Source organism: Malurus melanocephalus, unplaced genomic scaffold, assembly GCF_030028575.1.
Source record: "Malurus melanocephalus ecotype Western Australia unplaced genomic scaffold, MMel_1.1 scaffold_348, whole genome shotgun sequence".
NCBI lineage: Eukaryota > Metazoa > Chordata > Aves > Passeriformes > Maluridae > Malurus > Malurus melanocephalus.
In genome coordinates this window covers 512,939-536,663 of record NW_026623580.1, presented here as the reverse complement: position 1 = coordinate 536,663, position 23,725 = coordinate 512,939, and the positions used below count along the sequence as shown (strand labels likewise).

The 23,725-nt window shown below is 36.9% G+C and overlaps 1 protein-coding gene across 8 annotated transcripts in view; it reads left to right on the top strand.

Annotated features, from left to right (window-relative positions):
- Window positions 1-23,725, top strand: part of KDM6A (lysine demethylase 6A) — a 150,981-nt gene that overhangs the window by 35,928 nt on the left and 91,328 nt on the right. For all 8 annotated transcript variants that reach the window (XM_057378217.1, XM_057378218.1, XM_057378215.1 and 5 more), the window contains exon 4: window positions 11,284-11,333. In XM_057378217.1, the coding sequence (XP_057234200.1) occupies window positions 11,284-11,333 (50 nt within the window). The remainder of the gene's footprint in view (window positions 1-11,283; window positions 11,334-23,725) is intronic.

Sequence of the window (23,725 nt, the reverse complement as noted above, 5' to 3'; positions counted from 1 at the left end):
ACTCAGGCTTGGTGACTCAGGCTGGCTGTGGGCTGTTTCATAGCAGAGTGTCTGTGGGTCCACTGGTTCTCCATGTCTGACATGGAGAGTTTGGCTTCCTGGGACCTTCATTTTTAAAGTGAGAAACGTTTAGGTTTGATATTGCTCAGGAGGAATTCTAGTTAACTAATTTCAGTCTGTAAATTCAGAAGGGTGATGGAGGCATCTGTTTTGTACCTCATCCCATCCACTTAGTGTGATACAACTCCTGGTGTTTCCAAATCCAAAGACATGGATAGGGAACACGGCAGTTTTCTGTCCATAAAATTTACTGAAAAATAGTCTGATCCTGTGGTTTTGTTCTTAGGTATTTTAAGAAAATTCTGCCACCCCCTCTGCAAAAAAAAACTTAAACCACTGTTTCTCATTAGCCTAATAAAGCTAGRTGTGAGTGCAGTATGACCTTCTGGATATATTTGACTTAGCAAAAACAGCCCAGGATTATGGACTGAATTGTATTAACTCTGCTTTTGAGTTGATAACAGTTAAGAGTGACAGGACCAGGTGTTGCTGTGGATCAGAGGCAGGGTTTACTGATGGGGCATCTGCTTTGTMCTGTGCATATGGTTTTAAAAACAAGCATGAAAAATCCAAATGATGATTGAAAATATCAGTTCTCCACAGCTGTAAAAGAGCATGAACAGAACAATGTGAAAAGAAGCATTTAGCCATGAAAAATCTGAATTAAAGGACTTAATACTTTCTTAGATGCCTATTTAAAATCACATCTCAATCATGAAAGAAGCCTCAAGAAGACAGAAAACTTTGTTAGTTATRGAATATTAAAAAGAAAGGTGTATCTGTATTTTCAAAGAAGTATTGTAATAGTTAAAAATACTGGAGGAATTTTAATGAAGGTAAAAAAGAAGTTAAAGGTTTTTTATTAAGTTAGGGACATATGTTCCTGTTCACTGCAGTTTTTGAACTCTAGTACCAAAAACTGTAAAACTATGTCCTCAATRCAGAAAGTCATAGGTGTTCTATAACTAATTTACTGTTGTTATTTGAAAGAAGTAGAATGCTTGTGTTCCATTATAAATCTAAAGTAAAAATAAATTTCATTACATGATACAAATTTTGTTACTTTAATTATTACACAACGTTCTAATTGCCTTATAGTTAAATTTTATATGATTTATAATGGTAAAGAGAGTTCAGAATGTTTTGATCTCACTAATGTATATTTTATTCAGTTTKTAAGTTCTGGAGTTCCAGAAGTGTAAAACGCTGAAGGAGCATGATCTTCAGAACCATGAATCTGTGTAATCCGAAGTTAGTCATGGACAAAGTTATGRAGGAATCAATGTGTTTAATAAATGGGATATAATTAATTAAATATCACCAGATAGGAGCATGTATAATGCTCCACTTTTTTTTTCTTCCCTTGGAAGCCTGTTACTTAATTAAATATCTTCAATAAATGCRTATATCTTTGTACATAATGTATGAAGTGTGTTTTTAATAAAGRCAAAAGTGACAGTGTTCTTTGTTTAAAAATGCTTGCAGTGAAGTTTGTGCAGAGCAGAACAAACAGTGAGCTGTCTGTAGAACTGGTATCAGTGGTCAAGATGAAACAATGCTGGGATGATAGAGATCTGGGTTTCACGCTGGCAGTTTCYTCTCTTGATCTGTCTCGTTTTTCCACAAACACACTGGCAGTGAAGAATCATGCAGCTGGGTGCATTTATTGTATGTTAGTATTTTTATGTAGCTAATGCCTTCTGAATGTAGTAGAAAAGACTGTAAGTCATTTCTTTGTAAGAATTAGGACTCACACACTGTAAAAGGGACCTTGATAAAAAGTCGTGGCGTGTTGCATCATTGAAACTCACGTTACTGGTGCTAATCCTGCCCTTACTGCATGTACTCAGAGGGTATCACTGAGGGACAGGCTACCTTTGAATGTGCACTAAGTTGATGTCTGGTGCTGAAGTCTAACAATATTTAACATTTCCAGTTACTATTTAATGAAACATGTTCAATGTTGTCATTTTCCTCAAAGTGCATTATGTTTTCTGTCACTTGTGGCCGCTGGATTCCAGATATAATACACCTTTTATTTTTTTTCTGCTTAAAAAAACCTCCTTGTCTCAAATGAAAGTTTTGAGTTCACATCAGAAATTACTGGAGGAAGTTCTTTCTTCTCAGTATTATACCAGAGCTTAGACTGGAGTGTCAGTGYTATTGCTGGCCTTTAAAAGGTCTGAAGCTGGTCTGCAGCTTATCGTTTTCCCAAAATGCAGTAAGTTGGAATTGCTGTTGATAATTTAAGGGTTTTCTCTGSAGCCATGGAATGGGGCTGTGTTACCAGCACTCTGCTGCTGTTAGGAGAAGGTCCTAGGGAAAGGATCAGTCTTTTTGCAGTTTTTAAGTCCAGTGAGACACTAACTTTTATTCAGACACTTATCACCAAGATTGCAGRTGGACTGGTTTCAGCTTAGCCCCTATGTTCAGGGTGGGTTCTGTGCCCAGCTTTCATTATCTTGCTCACGATGGTCAGAATTTGCCTTCAGGATTTCCCAAAATGGGAACGTTGACTCCTCCAAGTGAAAACTGTTTGATTTCCTTGGTAGTATTTTCTCAGCTCTAATCTGATTCTTCCTCCCTTCCTTTTTAACAAGGCAGCTTATTCCCCAGCTGTTGGATTGTTTSGGAGGTTCCCAACCCTCTTGTTCCCTGGGCGTGTCCTGAGTGGCACCCCCGTGTCTGCGGGTTGCTTTGTGCTGGCGCAGCTGAGCCTGCAGCTGTGTGGGGARCTGATCCAACTGAAAAATAACCCAGCACAAAAATGCCGTGCAGTTGCCCCAGAATGTGAAACCTCAGCCTTCGGTTTTGCTGGAGGAAGTGGATGGGTTGTCATGGAGGCCTTTGGATGGTGGGAGCATTGTGAACCCACTAGGACTCCCTGGGGTGAACCTGGGAATTCTGTTTGCTGCTGGATTCTTTGGGACAGATGGGTTTTTTACCAAAATTACTGTGCCCAGTCTTGAAGGAATTGCATGCTCCATGAGTAGTTGTAGTTTATTTTTTTTTTTCATGACTGGTTTCCATAAGCAGTATGGAGTGCAGATAGTGGTGTTTTAAGGTTTGGGTTCTAGTTGACTTGAGTTCTAATTGACTGCTGTTTAATGAGCTCGTGGATTGACATCATCTCTGTTTTCCTTAGGGATCTTTATTTTGTGAAAGGGTCACATGCATTGACCGTGTTCAGTCCGTGACCTGGAGGACAGCTCAAGTGGCACAAATAGAGATGTGCTTTAATCATTGGCCTCCTTGAATTGCTGTTCTCTAAGCRGAATTCCTGGAAGTAGAAAATGCAGTTAATGAATGAATGATTTGAGAAAAACATGCAATTATTTSTGCCGCAGTTACTAAAACACAAGAAATACTGCACTCAAATAATTCTTATTGTTGTACCCAAATGTAGTCCCATTTTTAAATGCTCTATGTCAAAATAGTTTTAGCAGTATTTATTTTGATTATAGATTGTGACTGTATTGTCAAAAGCTCTAATACAAAAACATCTGAAGTAATTTATAAGGTAGTGYTTCTTACTCCAGGGGCATTTTTTAGCAATCGTTAAGCTAAAATTTAAAACAATACTAAAAAAAAACCCCCAAAATATTTTACTGAGCAGCTCTTTTATTGCGGTGCAAACTAAACCTGAAATTTAAACACTTTTTGATTGTTCTTTTGGTTGTGAGAAACTCCCAAATTCAACAATGTATATATGTTCCTTTGTACTTAGAATTCCAGCTGTGTAGGGAATTTCTCTGTGGTGGTTAACATCTTTCAGGAATTTGAAAGGAAGTATTGTCATTGGGAAGCATTTTCATATGCTGAGCTCTGAGTTGCAGGGTAGTAGCAGTAATTTTATAAAATATATGGGAAAACTTCCCAGCATGAACAAGATTGTGCTGATTCCTACCAGCCTGTCTTGTCTTAGTGATGAGTCCTGCAGAACTGGAATGAATTAGTTGAATGAGTCAAGGAAGAGATGCCTGTGTTTCAAATAAGTGTGATATTTAGGTTTAAGGGKTTTTATTTTGTTGTTTGTAACTGGTAATAGCTGGTAGAATTTGAGTTGCTTCTATGTAGAGCTGTTAAACAGAATCCTGGAGATGAGATAAATTCTGGGATTTCATATCAAGTGGTTTAAACCATGTGAAATTTCTGTAGAAAGAAGGAAGCTTAGAACATTAAAATGTTCTTTATAAATTGTGTGTATGTGGAGCAGGGGTTAGCAGWAGACAGTTTCATTATAAAATATACTTAGGCCATATTTTTGAATGGTTGTCTGAAAATCTTCACTTTGGACAGTGTTCTAAACACGTAATTGTTAAAAGTCCCTCAGTGAAATATTGTCTTCGAAGGATTTTTGAGCTTGATGAGAATCCATTTGGTTTCTTCTGGTTCTCAATATTTTAAGACTTTCACAAAATTCAGCATGTAAAGGATTTCTGTAACTGTAAACTTCTTGTCAAACTCCTGTATATCTTTCACATTTAATTCTTTATGGGACAGTGGGCTTCACCCCTTTAACTTCTGCATTACATTTCCAGATGAGGAAGCAGAGTTGTTAATAAAATTTCTTARAGGACTATTTGATGATTTTTCTTTCTTAAATGTATGCTTGTGTTGCTTTTGTGTGTCAGCCTTCATTCTGTGTTAAAAGGAAGACATGCTTCAGGCTTCTTTGATTGTCTCTTTGGTACTTTCAGTACAAATCTCTGGAGGAAAGAGAGAGCAACGTCTGCCTGAGGCCTTAAAACAAAAGACCTGAGTGGCAGTTTGCTGCTCTCACTTCCACATTTTTGTTTTGGTTTTTAAAGAATCGTAGAATTGTGGAATTTGGAGAATACTTTTAAGATCACCCAGACCAAYYATTAACCCAGCATTGCCAAAGCCACCACTAAACYACATCCCCATCCCCTCCTYGCCTCCCCRCGTCYTTTAAAATRACTCCAGGGATGGTGASTCCATGACTTCCCTGGGCAATCACTTCCACTGTCTGACAACCCTTTCATGAAGAAATCTTTCCGGATATCCAATCTGCTCATCCCTTGGTACAATTGAGGCCATTTTGTCTTGTCCTGTCAAGATTTGTTACTTGGAAGCCGAGACCAACCCATCCCACCTGGTTACACCTGCCTGTAAGGGAGTTGTAGAAAGCAATAAAGCCCCTCCTGAGTGTCCCCCAGCTCTCTCAGCTGCTCCTCACCAGATTTGTGCTCCTGACCCTTCCCCAGCTCCGTTCCCTCCTCTGGACACTGCTGTCCCTTAATGTCCTTCTTGTCATGGGGGGCCCAGAACTGGACACGGGATTGGAGGTGTGGCCTCAGCAGTGCCAGTACAGGGGGACAGTCACAGCCCTGGTCCTGCTGGCCACACGATTGCTGACACAGGCCAGGTGCCATTGGCCTTYTTGGCTACCTGGGCACATCTGGCTCATGTTCATCCAGCTGTTGACTGGAACTGCAAGKTCTTTTTCTCCAGGCACTTTCCAGCCCCTCTTCCCCCAGCCTGCGGGAGGTTGTTTTGACCCAAATGCAGGAGCCGCTGCTTGGCCTTGTTGAACCTCATCCCTCAATCCCTTTGTCCAGGTTGTTGATGACGATATCGAGCAGCAGTGACCTCCAGACTGAGCCCTGGGGAACACCTCTGGGGACTGGGACCAGCTGGATGTAATTCCATGTCCCACCACTCTCTGAGCCAGTGTTTACCCAGCAATGTTAATTCTGTTGGCTCAGACTTGGAATTTTCTCACCTTTTGATGTCTTCAATTTTATGGCAATGTTCATCTTACTGGTTTAAAACTCCATGGTAGGTGAAACCTGCACTACTTATAAGCTGTCTCTGCAACCTRCATATATCCCTTGGCTATTGAATGACTTYTTTTTTCCTAAACRCAGAGATTTAAATCAACAGATGTTSCCATTCCAGGCTTTACTTGTACAGTTCTTCAGCTCATTTTCTATTCTACTATTAGTTTTCACGTCAGATAAGCATTAAGAAGTATCAGTGATTGTTTAAAAATTAAATTTTAAATAAATGTGTTTAAGAAAACACGTATTGATTTACACAGAACAGTATGCAACTTTGGTTTGTATTAAAGCTTTATTTTTAGGGTTTGTCATCAAATTAATGCTTGCTGTTTCTAAGTTCAGGAAGCCAAAAATTTGTGWTAGTCACTTAGCCTTGCAAGGTGCCACTAGATGGTGTTAGTATGTAGTTCACTTTCTTCTTACTCAAGCCCTAAAATACTCAAACTGTTCCATGTTTGCATCACTTTTGAAGGCCTCTTAAGTTTTAAGGTATCATAAAGTAGGTTTGTTAYAGCAGATCATAAAAGCCATTCTCTGTGACTGCATGATTTGTGATGAAATGTGCTAAAGATGACAAGTGGCTGGTTGTCACTCAGTCTAGACATTTTTCTTCCCCACTGTCACCTTGCTTGTTTGTTTAGGTCAAGTATTTAGATTCAGAGTATGAAGGGAGATTGTCTTATCTTACTGAAAGCAATAAAATTTAGCCACTATCTTACGAAATTACGTAGATTTAAAAAAATGCACATATGTAGTAATTATGTCAAATTTGGTTTTTATCCTCTGTATGATACCAAGAAATCTTAAACAGGAGAATTTGGAAAACAAGTGTTACCTGTGTCCTGATCTTGACATGTCTCTTGATCCTATCAAAGTAGGAGAGGAAGGCAAACTCTTAGGGGGCACTTAATAAAGCCTGTCAGGGTTAAAGTAACCATATATATTGCAAAGTGGGTAGTTCTGGGTGACTAAAAACCTGTAAGAGGAAACCAGTGGACTCCCAGTGTGTGAACTCATTAAGGGTCAGCTCGGCACGAGGTGCCCAAGAATTACAGATTCTGAAGTGAGCCTTAGCTGAGGAGGTTCCTTACTGTTCAATGGTTGCAATTCTTTTAGAAAGGTGGTGTTTTGCTTTTCAGAGCTATTTCAGGTAAACATTTTATTTTCATAGAGCAGTAAAGCTGATGGTGATTGATTTGAAAAGCTATGTATAGCTTTGGGGTGCACACCTCCCTTCTTCTGGGGCGGGTGATAAATGCTGTATCTGCCACTCACAGGGATTTCAGGAATGTGATCACAAGGATTACCTGTTAGGAAAATAATAAACGTTGCCAGATTTTGGAGAGAGGTGTTCATAGCCAGATTGTAAACTGATACAGTAAGAAATGAAATAATGGACAGGAGGATGGAAATAGGTAACTGAACACTTCCTTTAGTTATTCTCTAGTCTATTGTCCAATATTGTTTTAGATGTCTGAATGTGGTCTGTCAGTTTTTTRCTTCTAAGCGTTTTCTGTGGTTGACTACAAAATGTAATTGAGAGTGAGGCAAGAAGCATTGTCCTGCTGTTGACACTCAGTCCTGTTCTTTGAGTCCAGTCATGCATTTTCTGGATGCTCATGAGTGTTTCACATGCAGGGAAAAAAAGAAGTTTTTATGTTCTTTATTGTCTTTATACAATTCCATATGTGTAAGAATTTCAGTGGCAAACTTTTAGATTGAAAAAGCTCAATAGTAAGTTCCTAATCAAAGCATTGTCTGCAGAATCCTGCTGTGCCTAAGAGTGATTTCAAAGYACTCATTTCATAATGTTTAAAAAGGACATCATAACTGAAATGGGGTAATTCACATGTATCTGTAAAAATGAGAGGTGACCCTGTGTTGAAAAAGGGGCAGTAGTTGATAGAATCTTTTTATGACAAAAATTGTCTCTCTTTGGAATGACCAGTCTTGGATGAAAAGTGAAGGTGTGAAATGACATTGCAGCCTTTAGTGTTGGGATTTTTTTTTCTTGTTGTTCATTTTTATTTGTTCTTGGGTTTGGGATTTGTTTTTTTTTAATACTACTAATGGGCTGCATGATGCCAGTTACTGKTTTTTTTACTTTTTAATAAACCAGGGAATATCAATCTACAGTCAGAATCATAACACTGATAAAGCACACTTTGTGTTGCAGATAGGAACTTGAGTAAAATTCTTTTGGCTCAGCAGATTCAGTTGGTCTTTTTTTCTTATTTTAGAATACAATTTGCATTTTGAGTGATTTGCACTTATTTCCTGTAGATACAAAGTTAATTWAAGGAAGAAGTTGCTTGTAGTTGCATGTAGTTCTACATGTTTTAGATAAGGTACTAATTTCTACACTATAAAATCTAGGATAAATATTTGCTTGCTGGTGACTCAGGGACTACGAAATATGGGAGGGTTCCAAATTTATGGTTCATGTTTTGCTTTACAGCTAGGTTGGTTCAGTTTTTCAGAAACCTTGCWTTCATAATTTGATTTCTGGCAACTTATATGCAAGATTCTTATAGATATGCTTGATTGGGGATGTTTCGTGTGCACTCTGGCAAAAAGAAYATTTTCTTGAGTCCTTCTTTTTCTGTTTTGCTGTTCCTTTAATCCTTTTCGGCAGAGCTTGAGTGCTGGTGGAGCAGATGTTTAATGTAGGTGTTTACTGTAGTTGTAAAAGGGGCTGAAATCAAGTTTCACAGGTAACTTACTGTAAGTTGAGCACTTGACAAATACTCAAATTGTGCATAGTAACACTTTTTAGTTGTCTGTCTTTCCTGAGGAGGAAAGGGACATTTAGCTCTGTCTTAAGGGAACCCTTCCTGATTCATCCTTATGCCTTTTCAGCAGAACTCTTGAGAATTTTAGCATTTTATCTGCAAGAAGTTAAGTAGAAGGAAAATACTGTTAGCCTAGAACAGGCTGGATCCCTGGGGGTTTCTGAAACCACGGGTGGATTGGGCACTTCAGACATTGAGGAAGACAGAAGGAAGTGTCCTCCTTGTTCCTCTGGAAGGGTGATGTGGCTCCTTAGAATGGAGGCCTTATCTTCTTACCATGTAAACATCAAATAGGCTTCAGCAGAAACTCCAGGCTTCCCATGTGCTTGTTTTTAATTGTAACTGAGTGTGGCACATTGAAGTGATCATTTCAGCTGTTCCTGTGGCAAGTTGCTTAACTTTATTGAAGAATGGAAGAGTTAGAAAAGAAAATCATAGCCAAACTTCCTTTTTCTTAAGGAAAACTGGTTGGAGCAAAGACTCCTCCCTGCAGTAACTTTCCTGTGTTAAATGGAGGTGTTAGAATTTTTCAGGGCAAGTTTCTTCTTGATTTCTTTTTCCTATTCTTTCTTATAAAGATCTTCTGTTTATTTATGTATTTTTTTAATGCTGTTGACATTTTATAAACTTMTTAGCAGTACCTTAACTCCTATAGGGAAGCATATTCCACCTCTCCTTTTCTCATGTGGGTATTTCCTGTATTTTTAACAGCTACAGTGAAAATGTTCACCATTTTATTTTCCYAGTATAAATCCTTAGCATTGTATTTAATGTTCCTTTTGTCTTTTTTATGCATATCCCCTGCATGAKTGGCTGTAGTAGTTACTTAAAAAAAAAGTTTACAAGAACTTCTCAGTTTATTAAATCTTGTGTTATATGGTACCRTTGAGCTGAGTATTTGAAATATACTTTAAGCTTTAGAATTGGGATAGGTACTGCTTGAGTAAAAAGAAAAAAAAATCCTTTTATTTGTGATGTGATGCATTACAAGACTGTTTCATAGTGTGTGTGCATATTCCTGTTGGGGAAAGCAAAGTCATTACCATGTTCAGAAGATAATTATTTCTTTTTGTTGAAAAGTTATTAATGATACCTGGGAGAAGTTGAAACTAGAAGGACATTTTTGAGGGAGTAGGATGTTATTTTGTGTCACTGTGAACAACCTTTAAAACTTCATTACAGAATGTGACTGAAACATGCTTAGTTTTAACATTCTTCAATTTACATTGTTAAACTGATGCCATATCCTTCAGTTTGTACAAAGTTTTTAGGGGAGGGGTGGAGGARGAACTATATTCTTAAATTGTGGAAGATTTAGATTAGATTTTTAAGTGATTTTGTTTGTCTGGGTTGCATACAAGCAACATACTAACATACTTTAAACATACTGCATTTTAATAATCTATGGTCAATGAGTGTTCTCTATTTTTCTAATCTAGGTATCTAAATTCATCACAGTTTAGAGCATCAAAAGTAGAAATTGGCTTCCTCAAGTTGTGGTGGGAAGGGGCATCTCATAGGCTTGCATCAGCATGTGCCACTTTCCAAATAAAGGTTGTGAGTCTCCATGGACAGATGAGTGCAAGGGCTCTATGTCTTTATYATTCCGTGTGCCTTGTTTTTATTCYATTTAAACACAAGAACTTTTRTCAAGTWATAAAAATGAATATGCAAGACAGGCATTGAAGGGTGATAACATTTAGGGACATCATTTATCCATGGTGCTTGCAGGAAWTGAACCTGCAATGTTGTTCTTATGTCCTAATCTGTTTAGTGCTTATGGTTTTTCAAAACAGGAGTCTTTTGTTGTTAGGTTTCCACACATTGTGTATTTTCCGTTTTAAAATCTTAGGGAGCAAACACTTAAAAAATCAGGATCTTGGTGTTACTGCAGTGAMTCTTGAGTTAAAATGCTTCATTTTYGGTGGTTCCCGTTGCCGTGTTCTTAGAAAAAAGAAAAGCCTGTTTGTGTTCTCGTCCGAGACAGCCTGTTAGCCCAAGGGCAAGATGAATCAACCAGAATTTTTAGTGAGGAAGAGRGATGCAGGAATAGTGATTTGAGAAATTGGTTGCTAAGTAGAGCTAATGTTCTACTGAACAGAGCTGTTCTTAGCGCTGATTTCCAGGTTGGTCTTGGCTCTTGCTGTTGAATAAAATGTAAGCTTTTATTTTTTTTCTGCTTGCTGTTGTTTCTCAGAATGAAAGGCCATGTGAAATTGATTTCTCTTGTATGTCCCTTCYCACCAGTTCTTTAGAAATTACAGGGCATCAGGGAGCATGGTAAATGAGCTACATGATTAAATTTTTAAATCTTACAACAGCTTTGTCCAGGATGAAAATCCCAAAATTTCAAATTATTTCTTTGTTATAGGTTTTCTTTAAAATATTGCTTGATTTACATTTGTGAGATTAAAAATAAATAYGCTTTCATGTTGACATTTCATAAAACAAAATTATAATCTTAAGGAGTGCATTGCCCACAACAGTGTACTTATCATGGCAGTGTTACTTTTATTAAACCATTTATCATTTTAATGTTGTGTATTCTGACTCTTAAGGATTTCTGTCCTTTTCTTCAAAGAATATGAAACAAAATCAAATTGAACATKCATTTTTCTTTCCTACAGCATTATCTGCATACCAGAGGTACTACAGTTTACAATCTGACTACTGGAAGGTCTGTATACGCTCTCTTTAATTTATTTTTTAATGTGTTGCTATAAATGCTTGAATTTTGAAAGTAGATTGTGTTCAATGTAAGTTTGGAGTATTTAACTRCAAGTACTTTTTGGCATTATAATTGAGTCTTAATGTAAATGTTCGCCTATATGTACAACTCATAAATTTCAGTGAAAGTAAATCACATCATGTTGAAAAGGCAGCTCAGTTAAGCTGACAAGTTTTAAATGTTTTTTTTAACYATCATTATCTGTTACTTCAGGGTTTTTTTATGGAGCATAGATATTGGGATGTGTATGAGTATGGAGAAAATCAGAACCACTTGAAAGCTGCTGCRCAGGCATTGAATTGGGGATAGGAAAAATATTCTCAGGTTGTCTTTTGTTTCCACAGACACCAAATTATTTGAAGTCCTTTTCCGTATTTTAAATAACATTCTTATGTCAGATAGGAACAGGTCCTGTTAGTGTAGCTGTCTTGTCTGCAAGTAGGGGCTTTGTGTTTGAAGTAGAGGTATCATGACTTCAGATRAATAAAATTAAAAAATTCTTACAGTGATATTGTCAGAAGTATTCAGCAYTGATGTATTGTCACATGAAATTATTTGAAGCTTCTGATAGAGAGGTGCAGGAAAAGCACATAACATTAGATACTTGTGTGGTCTAAAGCAGCTRTTTTCCTTAAAAGTCTGGATAAATGTGTATTTCAAATAGAGAAGGCTCATGAAGAGATGTTGGTACGAGGTATAGATGGGATTAGAGATTTTGTGTGTTCTTTGCATTTATAGGGACCGTAAGAATATTCTAAAAAATTCAGCTTCTCCCTTATGGGCACAGGATGAGGAGAAAGACTGGCTAAATTAAGGGTAGAAGAGTGAACTGGAATAAGTGTTTCATAGCAGAAAAAGGAGAGCTTCAGTKGAAGGATCCTAGGCAGATTTGTCTTGCAAAGCTCCTTCTCCAGCAGAAGTTGTGTAAGTGCCATYTTTCACTGAGCCATTTTGGAGTTAAAGGAGTTTTTCCAGAACTAAACCCTGCARTTTTAAAATTACAACAACAAAAACATTAATCTGTTCTTCTTACATGTTTTTGGAGAGCCACCTTAAAGATTGCTGTAAGTAAGTGTTGAAATTGATTCATTAAAAATCGATTGTAATAGTTTTGTTGTTTGTACTCTTTCACATTAAGCATTTCAGAATAGTTTATGACTGGAATTATTTTTCTGGTATTTATTTCAATGGGTCATTATTAAAACAAGTGGTAGGTGATTACTAAGTTATTTCCCCTGCATTTTCAGAGAGTTCAGGGTGAAATGTAAATGATTAAATATGTTTCTATAAATATAGGTTGTTTTCAGTGTGGCTCAGAGTCTTACCTGCAAATAAAATAAATGTAAACTCTGACTGTTTTTCAGTTTCATCTTGAGAGCATGGATGACAATAAAATTTCTGTTTGTATACAATGTGATATTTTAACACACCTGTTTCTTGTACATATCTTCAGAATTTTATCATGCAGAGATTATTTSAAATAGTTCCAGTTGCAAACATGAGAGCATTGTTTGCAGCTGACAAATGAGCATTTTGACTTTACATATTAAAAAACAAACCTAACAACAACAAGAAACCAAAAAAACAGTAATTTTTCTCCAGGKTGGTCTCTCCTGGGAAGGATCTAATTGTGATCTTCCTTAAAAATGTGTAGTCCAAAGTGGTTTTTTTCCTATAATCTTAGGAGATTTTTTAAATTTTGATATTCATGAAAAAAAAGCCTGAAAGAGTCCAAACCCATTTTTTCAACTAATACCTTTTTTTAGTGAAAGTGGTAAAAATCACAGGTGAATCATATTTYATCATATTAATGGATGATGAAGCTRTTCTGGAGTTGGCAGTGTGAAGCTGCCTGGGTTGAATCTAGAGAAAGATCTTCCCCTCCTCYCTCCAGCTGAGAGGATTTATTGTTTCTTGTCATCCTTAATGCCTTGTATCTGTAAGAAACCATTTARTCAAGAATAGTAAGTTTATGGTGTATTTTTGGCCACACTTTTATGCTGTTTGTTCTACTTGGTGATTTTTTTTTTCTAAAGAGATACAGATGGCAAAAAAAAACCCAGTCATATTTCCTTGTTTTACTGTTGTGGATTTTTTTAAGGGATTTTTTTTTATTTTTTTAGTTCTTACAGGGCTGGATGTCATCATTTGTTGGAATTTGTGATGGTAAAGAAAGGAAGCGAGAGCAGGGTGTGAAGCAAGGGTGGTATTTGTGAGCTGTGAGGGGAGCTGTGTGAGAGATCTGGGAAATTGGAGAGTGCTGAATCACATGAAGGTTATTATATAAGGCAGGTCTGAAGTCAGACAGGAGCAGCCTTATAACTTGGGCAGCGTATCTGAAATTACAAACTGTCGTGCAGTGCAGATTTACATGGTTGAAATAAGTGTCCTCTATGTGCTTTGCTTTTTAAAGAGAGAACTTACAGGAGAGTTGTGGGAGATTTCAGATTGATTTTGGTGTAGTTTGGCCTCCTTTTATAACATGTTTTACTCTCTGCTATTTTGGATTTTTAGAGTTGCATGGGGTCGGTAATTGAGCATTATTTTCATGCATTGTTCATTTCATGGTATTCAGTCTATATTTCCTTTCATGAAAAAAGCATTTTGCTTTTTCTTTTCCCTCCATAGATTTTTGTGATGGCTTGAATTTTCATAGATTTTTCTGATGGTCTGGTCTGAAACATCCAGGTTGTTTTCTGTCAGAATTTGGTGCATGGATTGTTTTGTTGCTAAATGCCATAAGCATTGTGCTGATCCCATGGAACAAAAAGAGGAGGAAAAAAACACCTTAGAAAATATATTCTGGATATATACTCTAGTGACAGGAGTGAAGGTGAAAGGTTAGGGAGATGCTGTGTTGTGCTGTTTACCAGATCAATACTCCCTCTGTGCTGATGAGATATTATTTCCTTTCAAAGAATACCTGTATGGATAGTTTTGAAGGTGGCTTCCATTATGCCACATGTTCCTAAATAGACCATTTTTGGCTGTAATCTGTGGTACTCACAGATCAATGTAAAATGTCCTGCAAAATAACTGAGTTTCTGTAATTTTTGACTACAAAGGCACTGTGGTACCTTAACTCTTTTTAAAAATAAATTACTTGACCTGAAATGTTGTGAAGTAAATACCTCAACTTGGATAAAAGCTGATCTAACTTTCATTCTTGCATTCAAGTAGTTCTCTCAATGTTTCTTCTTATGTGCCTATGCTAAAATAAATCTCCCTTCTGTGCAATGTACTTCATTCTGATTTCTTTTTAAAACTCCCCTGTGTCAACATGTTGGGGGAGGTGAGGAGGACTGTGGGGGATGAACGGATACAAAGGGCAGTTCAGGAGAGGGAGACAACAGCTAGAGCTGCAGTTTGTAGATGTTGATGCTCCTGGGAAAATAAAGATATCAAGTGTAAATGTCTGCCATGATTATCAATTTTGACATATTCTGAGGAGGCAGGATTAGAAGCTTAGCAAGGAGTAAGATATTCCTGATTTTATCCAAAGATGATGGCAGATATCTGGCACCTGTAGGAAGTTATTTTAATCATCTCGTGGTTGTATTATAATGGACTTGATCATTCTGAGCTCTTTTATATAATAATTGGGTTTGGGTAGGGTTGTCCTACAGAAATGCCACTGCATGAGTGAATTGAGTGTAAGTGTATAAAACATCTGGATCTGCTGTACTGACATAGTTGTCCAGGGCAGGGACAACCTAGAAACCTTCTTYCACAGATTTGGGGCTCCAAGAGGTGTCAGTGCTCCCTAGAGTGATTCCTGGGAGAGTTCCTGAGAGAAGAGCCTGGTTGTTCAATATTTAGATTGGATCTCTGCTTAGGCATGGCAGTGCTRCTGCAGCCCTTGTGTGGTTGGATAATCTTGATTAAAGAGTGTTTGTAGCCTTTGCAGGGCGGTGAATGTTCACGTGTTGTCAGTTAGGAATTGTGTGCCTGCAGTTGCAGCAACATGGAATTTGAATAAATCAAACCTTTTGGTACAGCTATGTTAGGTAGCAGCAAACTCCTTTATGCTGCTTCTCTGAAGTGTTTCCATGAGCATCTGTTGGGGACATCTCTGCCTTGGGAATTAATGTGAAGCTTTCCAGACATAGTTAAATCCAGGGGATTGTGGACAAATTACAAGGAACATGAGAACATCACTGCTGAAGTCCATTATTCTGTGTTAATTCATCAGTGTAGCATCCTGCTGGCCTAAGTTTTTTTTTTTTTTTTAAATAAGAAATTGTGTTTTATCAGAGTGACAGAGGSTATGCAGGTACTTAAACATTTGTATTTACATGTGAATAAACTGAAGGACTGCCAAGTCACAGCATTTAGAAATGCMTCTTAAAATGTTGGATGTACTGTGAAAATTAGTTATTTCTTTGTGAAAGAAATAGGATGCTAGAACTTAGATGGAGGATGCCTGAGAAAGAAAAGAAACCTCAATTYATTCAGCTGCTCAACTGTAGTATCTCTGTATTGAGCAGTGCTTGCAGTGGATCAGTCAGAAAGTCTGAACGTTCCTTGAAATGTTTAAGGAACACTTAATTAGTGAGTTATATCCTCCAACATGATTTCAGATATAGAATTCTTGTTAGCTGTTGACTTTTGCTGGAAAGTTGCCTAGAAGGAAAGTAAATCTGTCAGGCACTCATTATCATGTTATGAAAATGGCCTTAATCACCTTTCTTTTTAATAAAGATTTCATTTATGTGGACAAGGTTAAAACATCAAAGTTTAGTAAAGCCCAAGAAGGGTTTTCAAAGACCTCCTTCTGTGTAACAGTGGATTTTAAGAACATCTGAGTGCAAATGTGGTGCAAACTGAATTTACAGYTGCAAGGCTAAAATGTGGAAGACTGAATGTCTCTTTAAAAAAAACAGAGAAATTAAAGAGGGGGAAATAAATCCCATAATTTTGTGGCAAGATAGATGTTAATTCTGGAAAGCACCTGTTTGGTACTCCCTGCCTATGTCTACTGGACAGTAGAATTGTCTGGTTTTACCTTTTTTCGTATTTGTCTCTTAAATAAATCATTCTTGAAGATAAAATTTTGGATATATRTATATACAAATAAGAGAATTTCCTCTCAATTTTCACAGGTAGTCTTTATATAAAACAGAGAATACAAAACCGTACAGAGGAAAAAAAAAACAACCAAAAAACAAACCAGAAAAACAGACAAAAAGCTGAATCAAAATCCTCCCCCAAAACCCCCACCTGAAATTGTCTTCAGAAAGCCAAATGCCAAAGGAAAATTTGGCTGTGTATGTCRGTGCTAGTCATGGAAGAGGAATGTGATCTTAGTTTCTGCTGAGTTGTTGCAGGAAGCAATTTTATAACACTCCTTTYTATGTTGATCTAAAGTCTGTTTGAGTGTCAGGTAATTTTTTAAAGGCTGTTCTATAATTAGAGCTATAGAGGAATTTCTCAAGCTTATGGCTAAAATCTTGTAATTAGTATCAAGGCTTTTTTTGTTCCAAAGAGCTAAAGTAACTAAAGACCATGGGTGTTATTTTTCAAATGTGACCTGTTGCTTGTTTAAATTGTTTTATGCAGCTTTTTTTGTTGTTTTCTTTGGTGAAATGGGGTTTTTTTTGGAGTATTTTTTCTTAATGCTATAAAACAGGAAAATAWTTTTTTTTTWAATTAATTCTTTAATTTTGTATGTTTTACTGTCTCTTTTTTCTCCAGACTGTAAGTCTGTTTCTCCCTTTATAAACAGTTGGAAAAAAGCAATTACTAGACATACTGATAACAGCAAATAAGAGAACATTTTGCACCTTGGAGATCTGTTATAACACAGCAATTTTCCACTTCATTGACTCACAACTGTTTTATTTTCTGCAGTAAACTCAAAAAGCCAAGTAGTTTTCTGAACAGAATTCATCAAAATGAATTATTTTTTAATTAGATATAAATGCTTGGATTAATTGAAACAGTGCAGTGGTATAAGATCAGTAGGAATTGCTGGAGCAGACACCCTTCTGCAACAAAAGTTGGAGAAGTAGGATGATCTGTGAATGATGGTTTTTATTCAAGCCCTTCAGGTTTTGAAACTTTTTTTTRTAAGAGAACAGGTATTCCTAATAAAGAGATAAATTTCCCCTTAAGGGTCCTCAGAGAGCAACATTTTGAAATGACACAAAAAGYCTTTAGTATAAATTACTGCCCCATAGCAGCACAGAGTACCTGCAGGAAAAGCAGAAAGAAATAATCCTTTTGATCAGAGTACATTTAATAAGAGAAACATTGAGAAGAATTGATCAGGAAAGCAAGTTTGAAAAATYCTCACTGAAGGTGAAGTTTGCTGCGATGAAGACATGGCACAAGGAGCTGGAATATCCAKCAGTGACCTAAAGATGGGTACAGGAAAAACCTGCAATTCAGGATGTGTTTGCATATCAAAATGATAGAGTAGGAATAGAATAAATAGAAAGAGGAAATGGAGAATCAGAAAGTGAAAAATAAAATCAGGAATTAAATAAGTATTCAGTGGCTCTGTGAAGCATGKAGATATTAATAATACCCTCTATATTCTCTTTACTTCTGCCTGACAATATAATGGTTGTCAGTGAAGCACATGGTATTCTGTACCACTCCTCACTTTTGACTAAAGCAAGTTTTTGGATTTMAGTCCTTTCACTTGAATGATTTTGATGAAGATATTCTGGTTATGTTCTGAGAAGGTACAAAATACAACTGAAAAACTCCAGACCTCTACTGTAAACGGAGAGGAGGAGACGAGCATGATGACATTATGTGTTACGGAACAGGAAATGAAAAATAGAGATGTTTGTCCTAATTTTTTAGATACTGATGAGAGTGGGTCCTCATAATGGAGWTAAAAAGCATTTTTATGGGATTTAATGGGGATAGGCATTTTCAGGGGACTGTTGTGCAAACCAGTTTGAAAATAGTCTGAATCTGATACTGTGTGATAATACAGGATGGGATGTGATCATGTCCAGGAAAAGAAAAGTAGAAAAGGGGAGAGGGAAGGGGAGAGGGGAGAAAAATCTGTAAGGCCAAGTGAGATTGAACAAATGGTATGAGGAAAAGGAAAATGTATCAGGAAGAAAGAATGGCAGGGTGTGGGGGAAGGAAAATTCTGGCCTTGCTGAGAATTAGAGTRAAAAAAAAAAGAGAAAAGAAAACCCAAACTTCAAGAGCATATGGGGAGAAGGGAGGAAGGTATATATAGAATAATACCAGAGTGGATTGTGGGAGATCTGAACTGAGGCTTTTGCCAGCTTTCTCCCAACAGCAACCTCTGTGTCATAAATTAACCAAGCATGGTGGGAGAGATTAAAAAAAAAATTAAAATCCAAGGAAAATATTTAACTGTTCAGGTGAGAAGCACAGTATCAGATCTGGATGGCCTCTGTTTTGAGGAAGGAATAAGAAGACAGAGTGTGAAGCACTGAGGATTGCTCAGGGAGCTAGATAAGTCAATAATAAAAATACGGGACTTTTAGGGTGGAGGGAATGATAAATGACAGTAGCAGGGCTTTAGCTGGTAAAAATGAGCTTWGTGCCCTGCCCTTGCTGGAGAGCCCATGGCAAGGGGAAGAGTGAGTTAAGATGACCGAAACTCCACTCTTACTAATTAAACAACAAAGATTTTTTTGTGTGTGTCGCTGTTACTGCAGATGGCGGTAACAAGTTTCTGTCACAAAAWGAAGGGGGTTACAATAATAAAGGATCTAGCAAGTGCATAAAGTCTTTTACGGGAATGCTGATGAAAATAGAAAAGAGCATATTTTCCATAGTAATTAGGTTTTGGGAGTGCAGTGGATGAGAGCAGTACTGGTGAAAACTTCACGTTGATCCTGAGATATACTGGCAAAACAGAAAGAGTGGGAAAAATAAAATACAGATATAGCATCAGCATAATAACATATTTTTAAAGGTTATTAATACATTTAGATCATGAGCTTGTCCCTTTAGTATGTCACAGTGGATGGAAATGRCTTGTAAGAAGATATTGGAAAAGACAGAAAAGTTGTTGAAAGAACAAGACCCAAGAGAAATTTGAAGACTGCTAAATGAAGGGCTAAATTTGTGAATTGTGCATCATATAATCTCTTTTCTCTATTGAAATGCTTGGTAGCTTTGGTAACACTGTAAATGGGGTTATTTCAGCATCCCATAGGTGTGATCAGTTAGTGTGATTAATCTCTGATGTGATAAAATAGGGATTTTAAAATGAAAACTGTGTTTATCAAGACTGGGATTCTGTCTCTTAAATCTAAAAGAATTAGATGTATGCCTTCAAAATGCTTCAGAGAAATTTATTAATAAATGGAAACTCTGGAATGCTGGAAAGGTAATGAGATTGTGTTGCCAGTAACACTTGTTTGTCTATAAAATGCACAAAAAATAGAGCAAATTAATAACTGTATTTGGGTTTCAGATAAAAATGTTTTCATACTGCTTGCTAAAAATAAATGTAATTTCTTGAAAGTCAGTAAAGCAGACAAGCTGAAAGAGGTATACTATTTTTTTTATAAAACATGTTGTTAAATTAATGACAGCAAGAAAGATTAAGAAGAAAATGTGTTGTTATTTCATGCTGTTTAATTAGAGTGAAGCACAGCTGATTTTTTGTATAGAGAAGAACATACATTTATCCAGGTATTTCTTAAGGAGTAATAAATCTAAAGAGTCACACGTTGGGGTTTTRTGTATTTTGGGGGAGGTCTGTGTCTGAAATTTGGTCCCTCTGTCAGCTAAAACACAGAATTCTTAGATAGCCCCATCGAAACATCATAGTGCATTTTACTGTTGCTAATGCAGACAAATAATGCAGCATGTCCAATTTTGTGTACAGGAAAACTGTACAAGAATCTAATGATTAACTCTTACCAGATGAGTTACGTAAGGAAATTATGACAGGAGGGTGTCTTTCCTCTCCTTGAAAGGAATCAAGATGAGGTGTAAAATTTTAAAAAGAATAAGACTGGCAAATTTAATTAATAAATTTTGACATGTTGTCTTTGACCTCRTGATAGATTTGGTAAATTAGCTTTTTTTAATGTCTCTTTCTATTAACTGTCATCACACAAAACAAAGGAATCTCCCCCTGCACATAAAATCCATACACCTGTTTGGGTCCCGACAAGCTTTAGATCATTTTAGGAAACACTTGCATTGCTCTATGATTAGAAATATTTTGCATTTGCCCTAAATTAGAAAAAATATATTATTTCGATGTCTGCARTTCTGATTTTTTTTTTTACTGTGCATTCATTCATTAAGCTACTCATACCTTTTAATCAGTGGATTTATAAGAACTCAGAATTCTCTCTGTCAAATCTGTAATATACTGAGAATGTTAATGGTAAAAGAGGAAATAATGTGCTTTGGGGAGAAATTTGCTAGGGTCAGGAGAAGGAGGAGACAAGACAAAATCTCAGAGGAACATTSTCCCCTCATCCTGGAAATGGCATTTATCTCCAGACAGTGTTCATTCCATTTTYCCTGGAAATTCAGCAGGAATGCTCCTCTTGTCCCTCTGTGCGATCCCTGTCTAGAAGCCCAAATACTCGGGGTGGAAATAACCCAAGTATCATCAGAATTGATGGAAAAGTCTCTTCAGAAAAGCTTTTTATTCATGTTGAATTCTCCTGCTGCAGAAGTTTCTTTTGTGCAGAATAAAAACTGTCATCATTCATGTGCTGGTATTTAGATTAATAGCATCCTTCCTTTCTTCAGTCCCTGGCATGAGGATTCAGGATGCAGAAATATTAGATGTGCTGAAGTGTAGCAGTGGAGAAACTCATCAATTCAGAATGCTCCAAGAGAGGCATTTTTATTTGAGTAGAACATTCTGACTCGAGCAGGGGCCACATCTCCAGCAGGCAGGAATAATACTTGAATGTTGATAACATCAAGTGACCAAATGTTTCTTTTTCTAAATATAAACAATTATTTTGGAAATGCATGTGATGCTTTTTCAAAAGCCTGTTGTTTGCAGAAATCACAGTAATGTCACAGTGACTYGGTGCTCTGTATGATTGCTCGTTCCTTGCATGGAAAAGGTTAAAACAAAGCACATCATCCTGRTTTTCATGTTTTTAGCTTGTAGAWTCYTGTTTGWTCTATAAGTAGATACACTGTGTCAATAATGAATSGCTTTTCTTCAGAAAGGAATCTTTTACATTTTAAGGTCCATTCTTTAAAAACGGGAAATATCTGCTGAGTTTTAGAAACAAAGAATTGCTCTATTTTGCAATTTCTGTGGTTTTGAATTTGCTCTCACCAGAACTGGCATCTCAGTTCTAGTTTTTAAAATACTCTTTCAAGCATATACCTAATTAAAGTATTGAGCTGCATCCTTTCCTCCTTTTCCGAGGGATGCAGATTCAGCCTCTTCCATGTGGTGGGTGTGGGTGGGAGAGGAGTGGTGGAAGTGTGAGTGGGTCTGGTGCAWATAGATGGAGAAGGCAGCAGGTGGRCAGAGAGGGAGACAGAGACCTTGGGGTCTCCTTAAAGAGTCTTGTGAGTAGCCTGTGTGAGGCAAATAAGTTCATGCTTTGAAGAAAAGGCAAACAATTTAAAATTGGTTTAGATAGTGTTTGTACATGATTGTGCTCTGAAATAAACGTAGCTTTTTTTTTCTCACTCAGTCTTTCTTTCTGTGGTAGTTTTTATTTGGTATTCTTTTTACTGAAACATTAATTTTTTCAGACTCATTTTTTCAGAATTCCTCAGAAAAACAGCAATAAAGCTGTTTTCGCAGACATCATAACTATACTGATGCTGTTTAACATGTTTTCTGAAAATATTTCCAGTCTTGTTTTTCTCTCCTCTCAAAGAATACTGGGTTCCATTTCATTTATTTACCAGGCACAGGTCGTTGTCCAYGTATCTTAATGATGTGATCAGAACTTCGTGAACTTTTTCTGAAAACAAGCTAAAAAAATCTGATTCCAGTCCTGGTAAACACTGCAGAAAGGGAGATGGGTTTCAGTCATATCTTGCAGTTTAGAAAGGAAAGAAGATGATAATCTGATTATCATTCTGAAATAGTTTCATTAAAACTATAGGATAAAAGCATGGGGATGTCAGAGAAGGGAGAATGTCTTTACACAAGGCTAGTGATGCTGCTGCTGTTTTTTTTATCTGTTTTCTTCTCATCTGCATCCTCCAGAAGGTTTTGTATCACTGATTTATGGAAAGTTGTATTAGTTTTGGACAATGCTACAGACTCRCAGTGTTTTAATTGTTTCAAAAAGCAGCTGAACAAATTCAGAGAAGAAAAATCCATTAAAAGCAATTAAATACAAAGACATTTTGTCTGGCTTTAGAAACCTTTGAACCACAGATCACTGGAAGGTATTCTTGCTAGGGGGAGGCTTAAAATAATGATAGAAAAGTGAATGAAGTGACATGTAACTGCAACAGCAGCATTTTAAAAGTTCAGTGTTACTTCTGAATTGCACAACAGCCTGTCCCCTCCCTCCAGGATCACCTGCTGGGAGTTGTGCTTCTATGTTGTGATGTACTCTTTACCTTTTGGACAGGAAGGATGATTTTGCAATTAAATGCAATCATTGGATGTTGTCTAGATCAGAGTTACTCTGTGAAGCTGTATAAGAATTGAGGAATTTCAGTACACTTTATCTCTTCTCTCCCCCTGAAATCCATAAAAATACAGTGATTTAAATGAAATCATCCATCGAGTTCATAATGGAGCATTATAATCCTGTCTCAATTCTGATCTCAAAATCTTGGCAAACAGAACCCTCTGTCTGTCTTCTTTATAGAAGAAACGGTTGTCTTGAAGGCAGTTCCATTTCACTCAAGATGTCTTTCAGAGGAATGTCAGCCTTTGTCTCTCCTAAAATCTCTTCGCTATGCATTGTTCTCAGACTGCTTGGGAGTCTCTCCTGGGCCACCATGGCTGTAATGTTTCATGTTTTTTGTAATGTTCATAGAGAGAACCCGTAGGCGCTGCTTGCTGGTGATTTTTCTTGACCTGGGCTTTCATAAAAAGAGTGATGAAGCAACCAGATGATGAATGTCACTTGTGAGTTCAAGACAACCCTAGTTGAGTGCTGTCACAAGAAGGCTGATTGGAAAAACAGTACAAAATGAAAATGGCTCTAAAGGAACACAACTCCTGTTTTTGGAGTATTTTTAAATGCTGCTGTTCAATGGTTTTTCTAATTGTAGTGTTTTGCTAGACATGTAACTCCTAATTCCTGTGGCATCTTGCTGTGTTCTCTGTTAACTAACCTCTCTGAACCTTGATTTTTTTATCTTCCTCTGGAATTCTGATTGTGTATTCTTAGTCTTACAGACTGAATATACAAACTGGGGGATGTGTGTATTCT